The sequence below is a fragment of the Homalodisca vitripennis genome, chromosome 8 (genome assembly GCF_021130785.1).
Source record: "Homalodisca vitripennis isolate AUS2020 chromosome 8, UT_GWSS_2.1, whole genome shotgun sequence".
NCBI classification, from domain to species: domain Eukaryota; kingdom Metazoa; phylum Arthropoda; class Insecta; order Hemiptera; family Cicadellidae; genus Homalodisca; species Homalodisca vitripennis.
Window position 1 is genome coordinate 69465961 of NC_060214.1, and position 17467 is coordinate 69483427.

Genomic DNA, 17467 nt, shown 5'->3' on the forward strand with positions numbered 1-17467 from the left:
ATATTTAATCTATAATACAAATTATGCACAAGTTTTAAGCAGATACCATGGATAAATCTTTTTCTTCCATTTTATAAATACAAGAAATTGTTTAATTGTAAAAGTTTACGTCAGGAAAATAGAGGATTATCTCAGATGTACCTTATGTAAATCTAACTCTAGAGAATTCTATACAAAAATGACAACAATTTATTAAAACTATTTTCTACAGAGATGTACAATTTTAAACGTTTACCCTTCTTTAGCTTATGCATATTTTGTACTATCGTGGCAGGAAATAAAAACAAATAAGAATAATGAAAAATTAGTTTTTATTTTTAGTAATTCGTGATAAACACATTCAGAATTTTCTGAATCCAATTCCGAATCTTAAAAAATAGATTCTCAATTCTCGAATTTCGCCAGTAGCTTTAATATAAACCGAAGTATGTTAAACAAACAATCACCAACAATAACATTTCTGTCATTCTTAACGTTTGGATACTGTCCGATAGTTAAAAACGTGACTTCTTTTCGCAGATTCTAATGTTAGCTACGGACTGTAATAGCCGACACATGCGGTGTATCTATAACCAAGCAAGGTGAGGCAAGTGCAGTAGAACTGGATTGACGATGTACTACATAAGGTTATCGACACAATAACTAAGCGTTCCAGAATGAGAGGAGAAATTCAGGAGTAGAGAAACCTTACAAAGAAAAGAACTACCAGCTAGACACCTACACACATGCATCCTAACCGCCGTCCGGATTGGCCACAACGACAAAACATATTAAAACTCCCAAAACTTATAAAAAGTTAGAATCCAATACAAAAAGTTTTAACAGTTTATAAGAGCTACTTCCATCATTAAATACCGTCAGAAAATTAGGGATCTTGACTCAGTTTCACCACTCTAAGTTTAGAATACAGCGGCACGTGAACCTTATTTAATGTTGTGAACCTTGTTATAAATTAATTACCATCTACCAATTACGAACATGCCTTAATTGAGCGATTATTTACAGTCACTCAGGCCAGAGCCGAGACCATATTAGAGGCGTTAGTCGAACATAAAGACAGAGACATACGAGTATTCTCACCCAGCACAGGAGCTTGTGTTTGACACAGCAGCGTTCCGAGTGGTGTTCCTTGTTGGAGTCCCACTAAAACAAAACAGAGATCAAATTAGTTGCCAATAGATTGTATAGTCATTTCAAAGTAAAATAATATACATTTATGTACATGCCTGTACACTGTTTATTGTTATTTCCAATACATTTTGAACTAAATTTTATTTTTTATTTTGTTCATAAATCATTACATATTCATAGCAAAGTGTAACAAAAAATATAACAATTCAACGTGTTACACAAATAAAAATACCAAAGCATAATAACACGAACCTAGACAATGGCTGTGGGATACAATACACCACGTCGTTAAGTTAAATTTACAACCATCACTTTACAGTTCACCACTGACGATGATTTGAGAAACGAACACCTTTTATTGTAGCACTAAAAGATGACAAAAATGTCCACAATCCTGTTTTCCTTTCATTGTATGAAGCTATTTTCGAGGGAGCGGACAGAACGTAACCAAAGGCAGGTCAGCTTTGCTGCAGAATGATGCCTTGGAACAAGAGTTTCAAATCTCTAAGATTGTAAGACATATCGACTAGGCGGAAAGACAACCACACAATTTTGAATTGAATGACCTGTTGGGTTCTTATTAAATCAGACCCGAAGTGCAAAAACCCTCACCTACGAAATATTAAGTTTCTATGTGTTCTTCAGTCGATACTAAGGTTACGAATGAAGAAAACACGAGATAAGTTTGCACAACAGTGGCCAAGAAGTCGTAACCAGTTGAGAACTCGAAACGTACTTTTTAAAATTGCGACGTTGAGTATACAATTCTTGATATGAAGGACTCTAGGCACTTAAACTTAAACCTTGGTTAATTGGGTTACTCTTGGTTCAAGCACGATCTCTATTGATTTTGGGGTAAACTAGCTCAAAGGGCAGCAAAGCTACGAGGTCCTGTGTCATATAGATAACACTGACCGCCAGTGTAATAGTCGGGCGAACTAAGACTAGACATGTGCGTACCACCATTCTCTCTTGTGTTTAATCTTTTAACGAAATCGTATCTGTTTATGATTCAGGCAATGAAGGAACATGAATACGAGTGAGTAATCGATCTAAACGAAATCCTGGAAAATGCACTTACACAGTTTCGCAATGCCTCACGACAATACACCTTACGTAACTACTGTCAACCTGGGCAAATTGTACACTAGCGGTGGTGCGAAACAGTTCGACACGCTCGACATTTATCGTTATGCCACAACTCTGCGACTTCGCAAGAACCGTAACGCCCATGAAACATTTGCGTTAACTGGACTAGAATTGTGTCCAGATTTTAACTGCTCCAAAAACGCGGCTTCTTCCACGCCGCTTTGGGTTATATTTAACATACCATCAGCCCATTAAAATTATAGCAGTTCTACGAGTAACAACAAAGAACCCAATAAAGTTACTTATTTTATCGGTGATTCTGTTTTAAATGTTAAAGTCCCTCCCCCGCACAAAACTTTCACTTAGTCGGGCGGAAACTGAAGGGTTAAAATTTATCTTTTCTTTAACGCCAGTGTTGGACTCAAGAGAACGCTGACTGTTCGAATGTGGATGAGGAATGGTAATTAACGTTGAATGTTTCATGAAGAGTTAGTAACATTTGGGTCGAGTAACATTTTTTATACAAACAATATATTGGTTATCACACAGTTAACGGTGGTCGCTATATGATGTAATGCCACAAACCAAAATCATACACGCCACAGTGCCGATTTAATTACAATAAATAGATCCTGAAAGTATAGACTAAATTGGGTCAGGCGTTTTTCAGGTAATTTATTTAGTTTGATAGTGCAAATCACTCATTAAAATGTTCAAAATACCACCACTGAGGGAAATACAGTCATGACGGAATTGAGTATGTATTTGGCAAAACTCACAAACATTATACGCGTTATAATCACACAGGCTCATATACAGGGACCTTATCTTTTTAAAACTAAACATAAAAAAATGACTTCGGTGAGGAGCTCAGAGACTTATGAGTGGAAGGATGTTGTCGCATTTTGGTTGTCACAAGCAAGTCCTTGCTTTTATATCAGTCCTGATTATTTTTCTACGCAGAAAATCACAATATTAACTGCGTGGAACTCTTTTTTCAAAGTGTGAGCTGTCAGTTGCCATGGTAACGACACATCCACCGGCCTTCTTCCACTTACAACACTACCGGTATGGAACTACACTGATGTATGTAAATCTGGACAAAACTTCAACCTGCCTTTGTCAATCTAAGTGACGGAAACCGATTTTAAATTATACCTGAAGATACGTAATCATAAGTATATTAAAATAGCGACATTGCCAATATCAAGAAATTAAAATACTGTTCACAACATTTAAATAAGCCTTATAAAACTGTATAGAAAATCGGCTACAATATGTATTGCCAATCTAAAACAAAACTTTTAATTGAACAATTTCAGTTGTTTTTAATTTGTTCAATATTGGAAACAATAAAACCAATTAGATATAAAAATGGTGTTCCTCACGACAACAGTACATAACATGAACAAAAGCGGTCCATTCGCCTGATAATTTATTACGAAACTAGGCGGAGAGTTAAATCTAGTAAACTAAATGATTATTTGGAGTGAAACCCTTAAAAATTAGGGTGAACCAGTCGTAGCGCCAATAACGCAGGATCCAATACACTAGAAACTGATTACATAGTGGACATACACCTATGCGAACATCAAATTAGCGTGTTTTCAACCCACCCACCTGATAGTTGGGTTTGAATGAACTCGCTAACTCGCGTGTACCGTGTACCGGCTTCGACCGCGACATTGTGCCACACAGGTCCACACACCACACAGTCGGTGTGAGGCGCCAACCACAACAGCTGTTGGCTCTGAGATTCATCATTAACTCGAGTTCAGAGAACACGATGGGAGAACACATCGACTGTGCTGGTGACCGCGCCAGACTGAGGGTCCAAACCTCCTCGTTTCCTGGGAGAACCGAGTGACGCAAGTTGTAGAGGATGTAGCTATCGCTTGCCGGTATCGCTTACTGGTAAATTATTGGGTCAAGACTGTTCGGTTTTCCTGATGACCACCCAGATAAGATAAGGTGGTAAAACAGCGTAATTTAATGAAAAATGTTTTCTGATTGTGGTCAATACACTTTCAAAACTTGGCACCGTCTTCCAAATTTGCCACAAATCAGATTTAGAAATGGAAAATTTCAATTACAATATTTATTAATGTAATCACAATACTGACGGCGGTTTATAAAACATGAGTTCTCGTTATTATTTTGTGTAAAACAGCTTTATAATAACGACGATAATAATAGCAGAGAAACATGTGACAATTAGATTAGCGGATCCATCGAGGTCCACATTTTTCATATTTGACATTTTTTGGGTCTTTACGGGTAAAAATGACACAATACTACCATATACAACCCATCAGTTCGGTATATAAATTTTCAACTCTCCAAACCAAATTGACAGTCAAAACCGACGGTGCGAACATACGTAAAATGAGTTCAGCATGAGCTCACTTCATATAACAACACAAATTCGCGGATTAAAATTAATTATTCATTCACAACTCGAAGAAACGGTAAGTCCATATACAACTGACACATCCAACACGGTGATCTGACTATGACTGCCCAAATCGAATTTATGACTGTATGCATGGATTGCGCTCATTGCGAACGGCATTTCCAACCGAATAGTTTGACCTGACAGTCCAAACTGATAATTATATATATATAATATACACACACACAAAATAGCGTTTGTTCAAATTGAACTGACAGTCCACACTGACTGACCGTTTATTTGCTTAACTTTCGCTCACACAAAACAGACATTCCAAATGAACAGCTGAAATTGATAGTCCACAGTGGTTGTGTTTATGATTGACTTTACTTCTAACAGAACTGAAAATCTAAACTGAGTGGCTGAAAATGACAATCCAAACTGAGCAGCTAAAACTAGCATTCCAAACTACAAACGCAATGGCAACACAGCACAGACCAGCAATGACAGCAATGATGACTAGCACAGGCGGTTCACAATGATCGCGTGACTACAATTCTTACAGAACTGACAACCTGAACTGGACAGCTGGAATTGACAGTCCACACTGACCGTGTATATTTCGCTCACAAAGGAATGACAGCACAAACTGGACCGTTGGAAATAGCAATACGAACGGAGAGTATGTGCGGAGCTTTCGCCACCCAATAATGATATCACCAAATCCAAAACTAACATATTTAGTCATTCAGTTTTAATCTGTGGGGAAATTTTAACACGATACAAGAAGTGACTCACATGACATCTGTACACGGATAGATATCGTACTGTAAATGTAGGAACTATCCACACCACACCTCTAGTTATGGACGGTCATGTTCAGTTCACAGAATAACATACGCCGTGTACACGAGAGCTAATGGATCCCCGTATGACAGTCGGGATGCAAAGTTTCACGTGCACCGAAACGTGCGCTATTCAAATCATCTCCAATGGCCTCAACACCACGCGGCAATGAACATTATCATAACATGCGATAAAGTTGCAGTAGGTGGGTAATCTCAAGTGGGGGTTAGACGTAACGACATTCATTAAACAAAAAAGTGGTTTACAACAGCATTGCTTGTTTTTATAGGAGATTACTTAAACATTGTAAACCGCCATATACAGTGTGTCAATATGAAAAGTATTATTTTCATAGAAATTGAGGCACGATAAATTGAGGTACCTAAACATAAATCTCGCGTGTTTAGCAATATAGCTTACAGGTTATTTTTCTTAACAGCGCCTTAAGACGAATATGGGAGGAGAAGATAATTATTTTATGTGTATGACAGGAGAGAATTTTCAATGCTTTCTCGCTTAAGAACGACACTGCACGCCAACACAACAAGTCCCAATGAAATTTATCTGGATTTTGCTCATTCAGGTGAAAAGCACTGGGTATTTGTTTAAAGTCCAAAGTTGTATGTAGTTGTATGTACAGAGCCCAAAGCTCACCTCATTTCATCCGTCAGCCCTACCATCAATCCATTCTTTCCATCCGATCCATTGTCATCATTGGCCCTTCTCAAATTCTTCTAGGACGATCTTGCTTACTCTGCAGGGTTTTCTGTACTGGCTCGGTTGCGTGGAGATACCAGATGGGCTTCAGCTTTTGATAAACTTATCGGTAGATTTGAAGACGTCAAGGTATCTAAACCCATCAATTGAACAATTAGTGTTTAGACCAGACAAACTGGATGTGGGCAGGAGGACGTTCACAAAACTCCAGGAATCCTGGCGGGGAAGTCTTTTTACAACCACGGCTGGCTATGCGGGCATCGTTGGTAGTCTGTTGGCTCCTGTTTCATCAGTTCCACCCTTGCTATCGTACCATTTCCTATCTGGCTAGGGAGCAAATCAAACCCACTGTTAGCAACCTAAGAGTGAATTTCATGCCTAGTGATTCAGTACTTTTTACAATAGTAACGTACTTTTTAGGTTATAATGGGAGTCTTAATATTGTATAATCTAAGTAACTTGTTCTGCTAAACCTCAGGATGGGAGGGGGAAGCCGCATACGAGGATTCTGTTGAAAATGTCGAACGTCAACATAGGTTTTCACATATAGCTTTAATAACACTTTTTGAGAAAGCTAAAGGGAGAAACACCAAGTGAGATTTTGTTGAAGAAGGAGCTTATATTGGCTACAGTTAACTTATTACATTTAAACACATAAAACCAATATTTAATACTTTTATTTTTGTGAGGCCTTTCGAGTCACTTTTGTGATGTGTCTGACGAAGATAGCCTTGCTATCGAAAGGTCTCACAAAAATAAAAGTATTAAATATTGGTTTTATGTGTTTAAATGTAATAAGTTAACTAAGTGAGATTAATGAAATGTTAACTATGCTATCAAAAACAGCGGTTAGAATACGAAAGGTAAGTGTTTATTCGTTGAATTATATTACTATACAACATGACTAAGTGAGAGGCGCCTGCTCTAAACCGCGTAACTACACAAAATACACAATTATGCAAGTTTACTTATATTACACACAATTATTATTAACAATAAATGTAAGGTACAAAATGAATTTCACTAACGGTAATTTTTACAATTGGTGACGCCTTATTGAATAGATAAGGAAATGAAAACCTAAACTAACCCAATCGAACTTTATCTAATCTAACTTACCATAACCTAACCTAAGCTAGATAGCACCATGTAAACTAAAGAACCCAAATCACAGCTGGCGTTCTATGGAATTTCTAATAAATGCATGAAATACGTTTCATTCAATACTTTTCCTTTCGACTTCGAGCAATGCGCAGTATATGATTATGCACTCTACAGAAACCGGCTTTCACAAATTTCCGGCATACGCAATGTAAAAACGAACACGTTATTGCTCAGCTCAAGACAAACACAGTTCAACATATGAACTATCCGATGCCTGGTTTCCCATCTGTCTGTCTGTATGTTTATTGAAACACAATTAATATCTTTAAAACATTAAATTATACCAAATTTGGATCACATGTTTATTAAGGTAAGTTACTAAAAAATAAATATTATGATATCATCTTTAATATTTTCAAAATGTCAGCCAATTAAAAGTTTTACTTTGAATATCTTCAAAAACCAACAATGTTTTTCAAGAATGAAAAATACAACATATTTTAAATAACTTAGTCTAAATCTAAAGACACCAAACTTATTTATGGAGATTAATAAATAACTGATTTAGAGCAGATTTACTGTGCCAAGACATGGCCCACATTGAACTTTCCAGATAATAGCCAAAAATATAACTAAATAAACAACAGCTCCAGATCTTATGAATTTGGTTAATCTTTTTGTTCTTTGATACAAAAGAATTTAAATACACATATTCAGACTTACTAAGGATAGTGTAGTGTTAAATATTTCATGTGTACTGAATTTATTTTAATTTATCTGTAGGATGTATTTCTTTACTAAAATTAGATCATAGGCTAGCACAATAATTAGCTGTATTTCCCATAAGACAGCTGATCTGTGCTGTTTGAAATAAATTATAAAAAACATCGTTGTCTGAACATTACTGTAAGATTGTGCCTTTGTCCAGAAAGTTACGGGACACTCTGTATATGAGAGACTATATAGAATACATCTGTTTATCATAGTGAACATGTAATATTAATAAAAGCATAATAAACGTTAAAATACCTTAAAATGTCCATAAATATTAAGTTATTAATTGTAATACTAAACAAAATTATTTCTTAAATTTGAATTTTTGTTAATAAAATAGCACTTTTATAGAAAAATGTGTTAGGTATTTTTTTTTTTGAGAACGATAAAATATTTCCTTATCTACAGTACATATAATATAAATTATCAAAACCTACTTTTTATTCTTAAAATATTTATTTTGTGCATTAATGTTTACAAGCCTTAAGTTTTTTAAACCTATTATTATTACTATTATTTTAAAGTTATTAAAATTACACCTTTTATTATGATAACATTATCTTTCAAAGAAATACCAGTAATCACGAAGCATTAATTATTTGTTTACAGTTGAATCTAACTAACTTTATCTTCTTTCTTTAGAAACTATATAGTTATTGAAGTAATGTTTTCCAATTATTTTCCAACAATACTTTTAGGTATAACCTCCATCACCTGACGAAGAGGATAGAGGTTGTATTATACCTTTTGTAACATATAACGATAGCAAATGTTCGAAATCCTGATATCCTTTCAAACTTTCCATCGTCAATAACAAAGTTTCAACATAGAATTTAATGCATTATTAATAAATCATTAAAATATGGATAATTCTTAATAGGAAAAATGGCAAAAGTAACTGATTTTCCAAAAGTACGGACCAGCACTTTGTTAGTGTATACCACTAATTATTATAAGAAACTTACTTGAGACATGAAACCAAGTATGGACCACCAAGCGTAATGTGCCAGTAGCCAACAATATTGTAATGTGAGCTGAAAGACAGCTTTCAATCTTAAACTGCAAAGTTATTATAAGGAATTATTATAAGTTACAGACCATTTACGAGTATTGCGTATTTAAATGGTCTAAGAATGTTCCACAATAGGCGCACCTACCGTAGTACGCCATAACTACTGACGTCAATATTGGTGCCTTTACTAATATTGTATTTAGTCATAACCTCCCGTGTGGGTTCAGTTTATTTTACTTTCTTGATTTATAAAGGCAACGGTGTTGAAACACACGTTGCATAAATAACGCGTCAATAGAGCAGATAAAACAGATTCTTGACCTACTGTTTACCGTTGCAGGATGGCCTTTGTCCTATGCACATTTATTTACAAACAAATTGGTATCACAGTTCTCAAATTATTTTAGTCCAGGAACCGAAAACTTATTTCAAATGTATAAGCACACAATCTGGGTTTTCATGAAATCGATAGAGCGGTTTTTCCTAAGAAAGAAATCGATCATCAAACCGCTGATTTTGGTGGTGGAGGTCGAAATGGAGGGTATCATAAAGGTTTAAAATATAATTTTTTCTCAGATCATATTTCTTTACGTTACACACTTAAAACCAACGATCAGAATGTAAGTAAATTTTAAATCAGCGTGAACTAAAGTGGTTCTTAAACAACTCTTAAAGTGGTGACTATCAGACTCTTTGACTAGTTGTCTCACGAGGATATAACTACTAATATTTATGTGTCTGATGGCCGGCTTTAAGTATATAAAGCTATAAAAAATATAATCTGAGGAAAAAAACATATTTTTATATTTTTAACCCTTTCGCTACCTTCCCATTTCGACCTCCACGAAAATTAGCGCGGTTAACAAACGATTCCTTTCTTAGGAAACATTCCAGATTGTGTGCTTATTCAGTGCATATTGGCTGTCTGATCCTAGACTATTATGTTTAAATACGTAAATAATAAAAGATGAAACAGTTATGGAAAGGTCTCGCTTCCATCACAAATACTGTTTAACTACCAAAAAGTGACTACAGGTACCGGTTTTATAAACTACTTCATATTCGAAGCTCTTCATTGAAGAGCTTTGAACAAATATAATTATTTGCCGCAACTGGTAAGAGGCAACAACAAGCAATACTAACTTCCATATTGTCCGAGCAGGCAAATGTTCAGGCCGATATTGCTCCATCTTCCATCCATGGGTTCTAATACACGCTTACCTGGTAGAATGGGGAACTCTACGGGCAGAGAGAGTCATCCTGAATATCCTGCATTCCGGAAGCAGTCCAAAACATGATTATTTGGCGTCATTAATCGCAGGATGCAAGATTAGTAGCATTACAGATCACAACAATATCAATCATTGTGTAAACGTGAAGGACCATACTTTTAAGATCTCCACCTTTCCCTGTAATTCGACTTGATATTTGAAGTAAACAACATTTTCGACCCAATTTCATCAGCACCTTTGCACTTGCTTCCGGAATGTCAGGGTCGTCCAGGATTGGTAGTATTGGGGCTAGGGGCCACTTCCTGTCAAGATCTCATGAGAAAGGATAGCGAGCTATATCTCAGTCATGTCACCTTGGAAGAAGGGAAGGCCCGCTTGTTCCAGCCTCTTTCAGTCAAAGCGGAGAGGAACAACACTCCCTCATGTCCAGGCTAGCAACAGCCTTTCACACTAAGGGAGCTCCACCAACTCCAACAGTCATCCTCTGCAATAGACTAGACCTACCGATCCACCCTTTTATCCTAATGCCTCAACATTTGCGGTTACTGATGCGTTGCTCCTGAAGATTCATGGGGTTGCCCAGATGTAAGTTAAATGTCAGTTTTTGCTGTACCCAGTGTAGCTACAACCAGCCTGAAGTAACCCCTGCTGGGGTAATTTGATACAATTACTCAAGAGCCAACCAACTTGAGACACTTACGCGATTCAGGAATATCGTGTGCGTTATGTTCCTAAGACTGAATCTCCAAACTACAGAAATCATATGTTTACTAGGAAAATTTGCAACAAACAGAATATATGTAAATACATCCTGTATTATCTCAGTGAGGACTATGTTGCCACTGGCGAAGTAAACAGCTTTGTTGATGGTACGACTATCACTAGTCCGGCTATGTTGTGAAAACATTTATGAACGCGTCTTCTCAGTTGTTGTGCCCGACCCCGGAAAGTTTCCACGTCGTTCCAAGTGTAGCGGAACCACAGGAGTTCCTGACCCGGGTTAAATGAGTTCCCGCGCTACCGGCAGACACAGGGAATATCTAGAGGTCGTGAAACCAATAAGCGGTGCTACACTCTACAGGTTGTAGATCGCCGGGTAAAGTCAGCTGTGCAGGACTTTTGTCTCGTCTCGTCTATAAATAGAGAAAAACTTATCTAGAATTGAGTTCAAACAAAATAATAGAAAAACAATAGAATATAAAAAGAACACTTATTTATATAAAGATCCAAACACTTATTTCCCAAACAAGTTATAGATTCTTTGATCAAAGTTTAATTTTGACAATGGAAGGATAGTGAAGGAAACAGGATTTTTCCGGACATTTGCCATCGTTCAGTGAAAACAAAAAATCAGTAACACTAAGTTTCGAGATCTGCAATCTGATTTATTCTTCAGTAAAGAGACCTGAAGAAGAAATCAGATTGCAGATCTCGAAACGGAGTGTTACTGATTTTTTTTATTTCATTGAACGATGGCAAATGCCCGGAAAAAAATCCTGTTTCCTTCGCAAGTTATAGATTTTAAAATACTTCCTATTCACTTCGTGAGTTGCACGAATTCTATTATCGCATTGGAGTTGAACAGGAAATATTCTAAACTACTTAAAATAGTGAGTGATTAGTAATCACACAAAAAATCAATAAGAAAAGTTATGGAGTAATGTATCTTGTTATCTGTTCGGAGGTATCTATTACGTTCCAGTTTGGTTTCTACTATCATAGACGAAATATATAATCAACCATCGACGATTCTAGACTATCGCGTGTAGATTCTTTGAAACTTAAACAAATAGACCAGTTGATCGAAATGAAATATCATCTAACTAATGGAAACCACACACTTCATTATTTTTATATTTGCAGGGCCTTAGATAGGCTAACAAAATACTGACGGCAATACTGACCTTGCAGGGTGTGGAACGTTGGACTAAAATTGCCAAAAGTATTTGATTGTACCGCATCAGTCCTTTGGTAATTTATAACAGTATAAATGGTAAAGTTAAGTTCAGGTTTCAATTTAGTCTTTAATTTGATCACTTAATTTATTATAAGTGGCGGCGCTTAATTTAATCTAAAAATAATAGCACATCAGAGAGCTTCAATTTGGAGTAACGAAAACATGTTGCTTGGTTTCATTACTCCATCATTTAGTTACATTATATTATTTCCAAGGTAATGAAACAAGGACTGTTGTAAATACTGATGTGTACGAGATACATAGTTTGAATGATGTTGGTTGTCAGGCATTCTGAATACTGAGACGACTAATGTCTGGTCTGGTCTTTACATCTCTTACGAATTGCTGACTTTCATCGTAACAGGATAAGGCTTTCATTACAAATTGAAGTAGCAATAAAAGTGCGGTTAGCGATAAAACCGAAGCGGTTTATCAGGTGAGCTATCGGTGGTCGGGCGACCTGCGGCTGGATGACCCCTCCTCAAAATAATGGATTGCAATAATTGCACAAAAACATCACGCGATTGCATAAAAAGCAACTATAATTGATGCTCTTTGACGTAACCCGGTTGCATTTTTTAGAGATTCATACATAGTTTGAATGATGCTGGTTGTCAGGCATTCTCAATCGCTGACATGACTAATGTCTGGTCTGGTCTTTACGTCTCTTACGAATTGCTTACTTTCATCGCAATAGGGTAAGGCTTTTATTACAAATTGAAGATTAATTGCAAATAGCGATAAAACCGAAGCGGTTTATCAGGTGAGCTATCAGTGGTCGGGCGGCCTGCGGCTGGATGACCCCGCCTCAAAATAATGGATTGCAATTATTGCACAAAAACATCACGCGATTGCATGAAAAGCGAACTATAATTGATGTTCTTTGACGTAACCCGGTTGCATTTTTTAGTTGATTTACGCGCGGAACCGGTCTCCACGTCCAAGGCTGATACTACAAGGAACTGCACTTCTGCTGCTGTACCAATAGTGAAACCTAGACAAATTTCTACTATACGTTTTTAGAAAGGTTCTAGTTGTTCACACAATTAGCTAGATTCATTATTGAATTTTTAACTCATGGTTTTTGATAGGCCCAGTGAAATCAGGAGAACACACATGCAGTTTATTATTTTTACGATTTTAATACAAGTATTCAAAATGAAAAGCTGTCCAGCACATTAAATCGGATCGCTCATTAATATTATTAGTAAACAACTTCGTGTTACGAAGGTGTGCACTGTATTCTTCGATTCCTAATATTGTTACGTCTACGGGTGGGAGTATGCAGAAAAGAAGTAACGCAGTTTGACTTTTGATTATTGTTCTATCCACCTCGGTGTTGACCTGCCTAGTTGTCCACAACATGGTAGAATGGGGGGAGGTAACGCAGTGGGGAGCGAATTACGGTTACGCTTATATCTCAAAAACTTATTTTATGTTCACCAATACCGGGTACTAAAAAGCTCAGTAAACAATGTTAATGCGTAAGACAAAAACAAAAATTAATCCTTATGAACTAAACGGTTTAGTGTCTCATTTTGTACAGTTTTATTTTAAACCCCGTTTGTTAACCCTGGGGAATTGATTTATTGGTTCATTTCCGTTAATTCACTACCATTAGTTTTATGGTCTGGAATTCCGTTAATTCACTACCAATGATGTTTGTACTTAAATTAGATTAAATTTTGGTTTTCTTTAGCCAATTGTGTTAGTTAATAATAGTAAATACCTGGAATGAAGTGATTTAACGGAAAAGAACCAACTCGTCTTATCTTATCAGTGATAAACGCGCGCCGCTTATCTTTTGCCTGTAATGAAACCTGTGTTAGTTCTGTCTGAGTTTTGTGAGTTGATCTGGACTTGGACTTTGCAAGCTCGAGTTAATTTTTTTTTAAGAGCAAGCAGCGGGCAAGAATCGCGTGATCTGAGTTTTGAATAGGCAAGGTAGGGTCTTTTGTGCTGGCCCTTAAACGAAAAAGACCCCAGTTTTGTTTTGGATTTGAATTAAGGGTAAGATAAAAAAATGGGTAAATGTAATAAATATTCTTAAAGCCGTGCGTTCTTAAACGTCATGAACACAAGGAAAATGTTACAACGGAATTCCAGACCATAAAACTAATGGTAGTGAATTAACGGAAAAGAACCGATTTATTTCCTAGAAGAAGTTAAGCCTTTTTGTAGTTAGCAAATTTTAACAGAAAATGGAGTTTGAATCAAGACTATATCTCGTTTGTTAATGAGATATGAGAGTTTCCGTGATACGCCCCCGCCAAGTTAACTCACTTCCACCATGTTGGGGACCACTATCCAGATTAACAACATAGACTCTTTATTACTGAGATGCATATAATTATGATCAAAAGTCATATCGCGTCACCCTTTTTTGAATGTTCAATCCCACTTAAATGCTGTTCTTTGGTTGATAAAGATAAAGTGTTATTGCACCACAACTTGTGTCATCTGGCGCCGGTTGCCTATCTCAGAACAGGGAACATATTCGGTTAATAGACTTTTAATCGAAATAGCCAATAATATGCATCTGTCTGTACAGACGAGTTAAAAGAGACGGATCCTCGTTGGGATTGGCTAAAGTTCAACCAACCAATTAAATCGAACACAGAGCCAGAACTAAACGTCCAATAGAATGAAAAGTGAACCCTTAGAAATAATCAAGGAGGGGAAACCTCAATAAAGGAGACAAAGTTGGCAGCCTGTGATAAAGTAGCCATATTGGTCGTTGGTTGATAAAACTTCAGCCAATCACGATACAGTTCCGCTTACTTCAACTCAACTGTACAGTCGGATACGCAGTAGTGGCAGTTTCGGTTTAAACATCTGTTGACACCGGAATGATACGCTGATAATATTTGGAGCAACTGAATACAATGATTTAGTGTCAAATGAGATACGAAGACGATTTCTGTATACGTACATGAAAATACAGCTATCGCTGCACAACAAATGTAATTAAGTTAGACAATTTCAAAAAAGTACTGATTTATACGCGGTTTACAGATAAACTCGAGTCGTCTATTAAAACAAGATAAAACAGGTTTATCGGTGAATACGGTTTGTAAATCAATTATAGGAAATGCATAACCCATTAAATTGGCATTTCGCAAGATATGATAGTGAGAGCTATTAATACCTGATTATATTTCCCCATTGCCAAGTAGCATTTTTGTATAATATTTTATAAACAAATCGAGGACAATCGACTCACTCTCCCAATTAGTATATCTCACATTATAAGTCTTGGCAACGCCAGAAAAGTTCGCCTCTCCTAAATTCACGGAATGATCCACTCGAGAGATCGATTCTGAGTTGAACAGCACCTTTATTGAAAATATGGACCAATAAATATCAACAATGGAAAAATACAATTTACGGAGCAGGAATAACTGATAAATACAAACTGGGAGCAACAGTTTTACAAGATTTGCGAGAGCTAACTCGGGATTTTGGTTATAGAGGACTCCTAGTTCCCAACACTTCATCCTAAATCCTACTGCGCTCCCCAGGGTCCGCTAGACGCTTAGTTTCTGTCCCAAAACTGACGTAGAATTTATCACCTAGCTGTGGCGTTCAAAATAGGGTTATTCAAATAATGTATTTAGTAGTTCCCTGCGACTGATTACATACTCTACACCTGCGATCTTCAGTAATGAATGCGCCCAAAAGTGGGCAAGTGTTTCCTGAATTTATTTATACACCGCAAATGCCATTAACACAATAACGCCTGTTTAAGGCCAGATCGTACAAGTAAATAAGGCTCAGATGAGCACAAATAAAGGTGAGGTCAAGAACATTAACTTATTGCTATGGTGTGGAAAATTAAGTGAGTACACATGATAGAATAAGAATTGGCTGTGTCCAGTAATGAGGGAAATTAACTGTTTCAAAGGGCTTTTCTCAGCTTTATTAGCCAGTTCATGAACGTGGTGATCTTTTTTTGTTTTTTTTTTCCATTTAAGCCTCAGCGTCTTAGCTATGCCGGCTTCGATGTTCACAGGTTTTTATTGTCAAAGTACAAGATTGGACTTCCCCGGGATTTGAACCCGTGATCTCTCGGTTAGAGAGCCGACACTATAAGCATTAGTCTACGGAGGAGGACTAACCTGTCCTAACTAACTTGGAGGACTTGGTGTTAGTGCCTTTAATGTCTATCTTGCCAAATGATTGCTCGGAGAAACTCTGCCACCGACGAGAGCAAGCTTTTTCTTAATAGCTTGGTAAACAGCTGACTTGTTTGTACCATCAACCGGTTCAGGTCCAAAAACGTGATTCTTTGAGCCATTTTTCGGCAGTTCCTCAGTGAGTTCACTGCCTTCAAAACCGGCAGCTCCAGGAACATAACTGAAATGTACTGAATTACGAATAGCTAGCACCGATAAAGTCTTAAAGCATTACTATATCAGCCTTAAAGAGAATTTTGTCGAGGTAAGATCCACAATAGCAGTTTGCTTAGATAGTTCCTAGTCAATCCTAGATTGGTCAAATCTAAAATATTGTTGACCATCAGTTTTTTGCTTCATACATGATGTCGAATTAAAAGCAAGTTTTAGTCTAACATACCTTGCTCTTTGCCTATTGAGACTGAAGGCCACATTTGGTACTTATAAGAAGAAGGGGGAAGTTTTTATGACCTCAAAACAACTGCACACAGCTTCGTAACAGTGAAATGGCCAATACATTCTACAACCAATAGCAGGTGGTCATTACACGGTCCTATTTGGAACAGACAAAGCAATTCGAAGCAACACAACATTTACATACAAAAAAACAATGACGTAGGTCGACCATTTATCAATATCGCCATACCGATTCGGTCCGCACGATCCTTAATTATTGACTTATCATTCGATTTTTAACGCGCAAGCGACGGCGTATGTGTCGTTATTTATAATTGTGTAATTATAACTCTGACCTTGAACTTTAAGTTTGCAAAATATCAAGGAGTCACATTATATATACTTACGTCGATGCGATTGAAGGTTTGTTGTTCTTCTAGCAAGTAATGTGTAAGCCTATTTAGCAGATTTGGTACCACTATTTATCAAAGCAATCTGAGTAACCTTTATTGCTTTATACCTAAAAACATAAGTCTTTGGTAACGTTATTTTTTTAAATTACGACATAGCTGTATGTAATAACATTTCTGAAACACATAAAACAATTTTAACCTCTTCACCAGGGTTATAGGCATTTTATTT

At 36.7% G+C, this 17467-nt stretch overlaps 1 protein-coding gene across 4 annotated transcripts in view; it reads right to left on the reverse strand.

Moving 5' to 3' along the window:
* Positions 1–17467, reverse strand: part of LOC124367696 (inositol-trisphosphate 3-kinase homolog) — a 255077-nt gene that overhangs the window by 16678 nt on the left and 220932 nt on the right. For 2 of the 4 annotated variants that reach the window (XM_046824745.1, XM_046824746.1), the window contains one exon: positions 1081–1143. In XM_046824745.1, coding sequence (XP_046680701.1) covers positions 1081–1143 — 63 coding nt within the window. Of the gene's footprint in view, positions 1–1080; positions 1144–3840; positions 3997–9018; positions 9043–17467 lie in introns of those variants that run through there. The other 2 variants (XM_046824747.1, XM_046824744.1) reach the window with 2 other exon arrangements.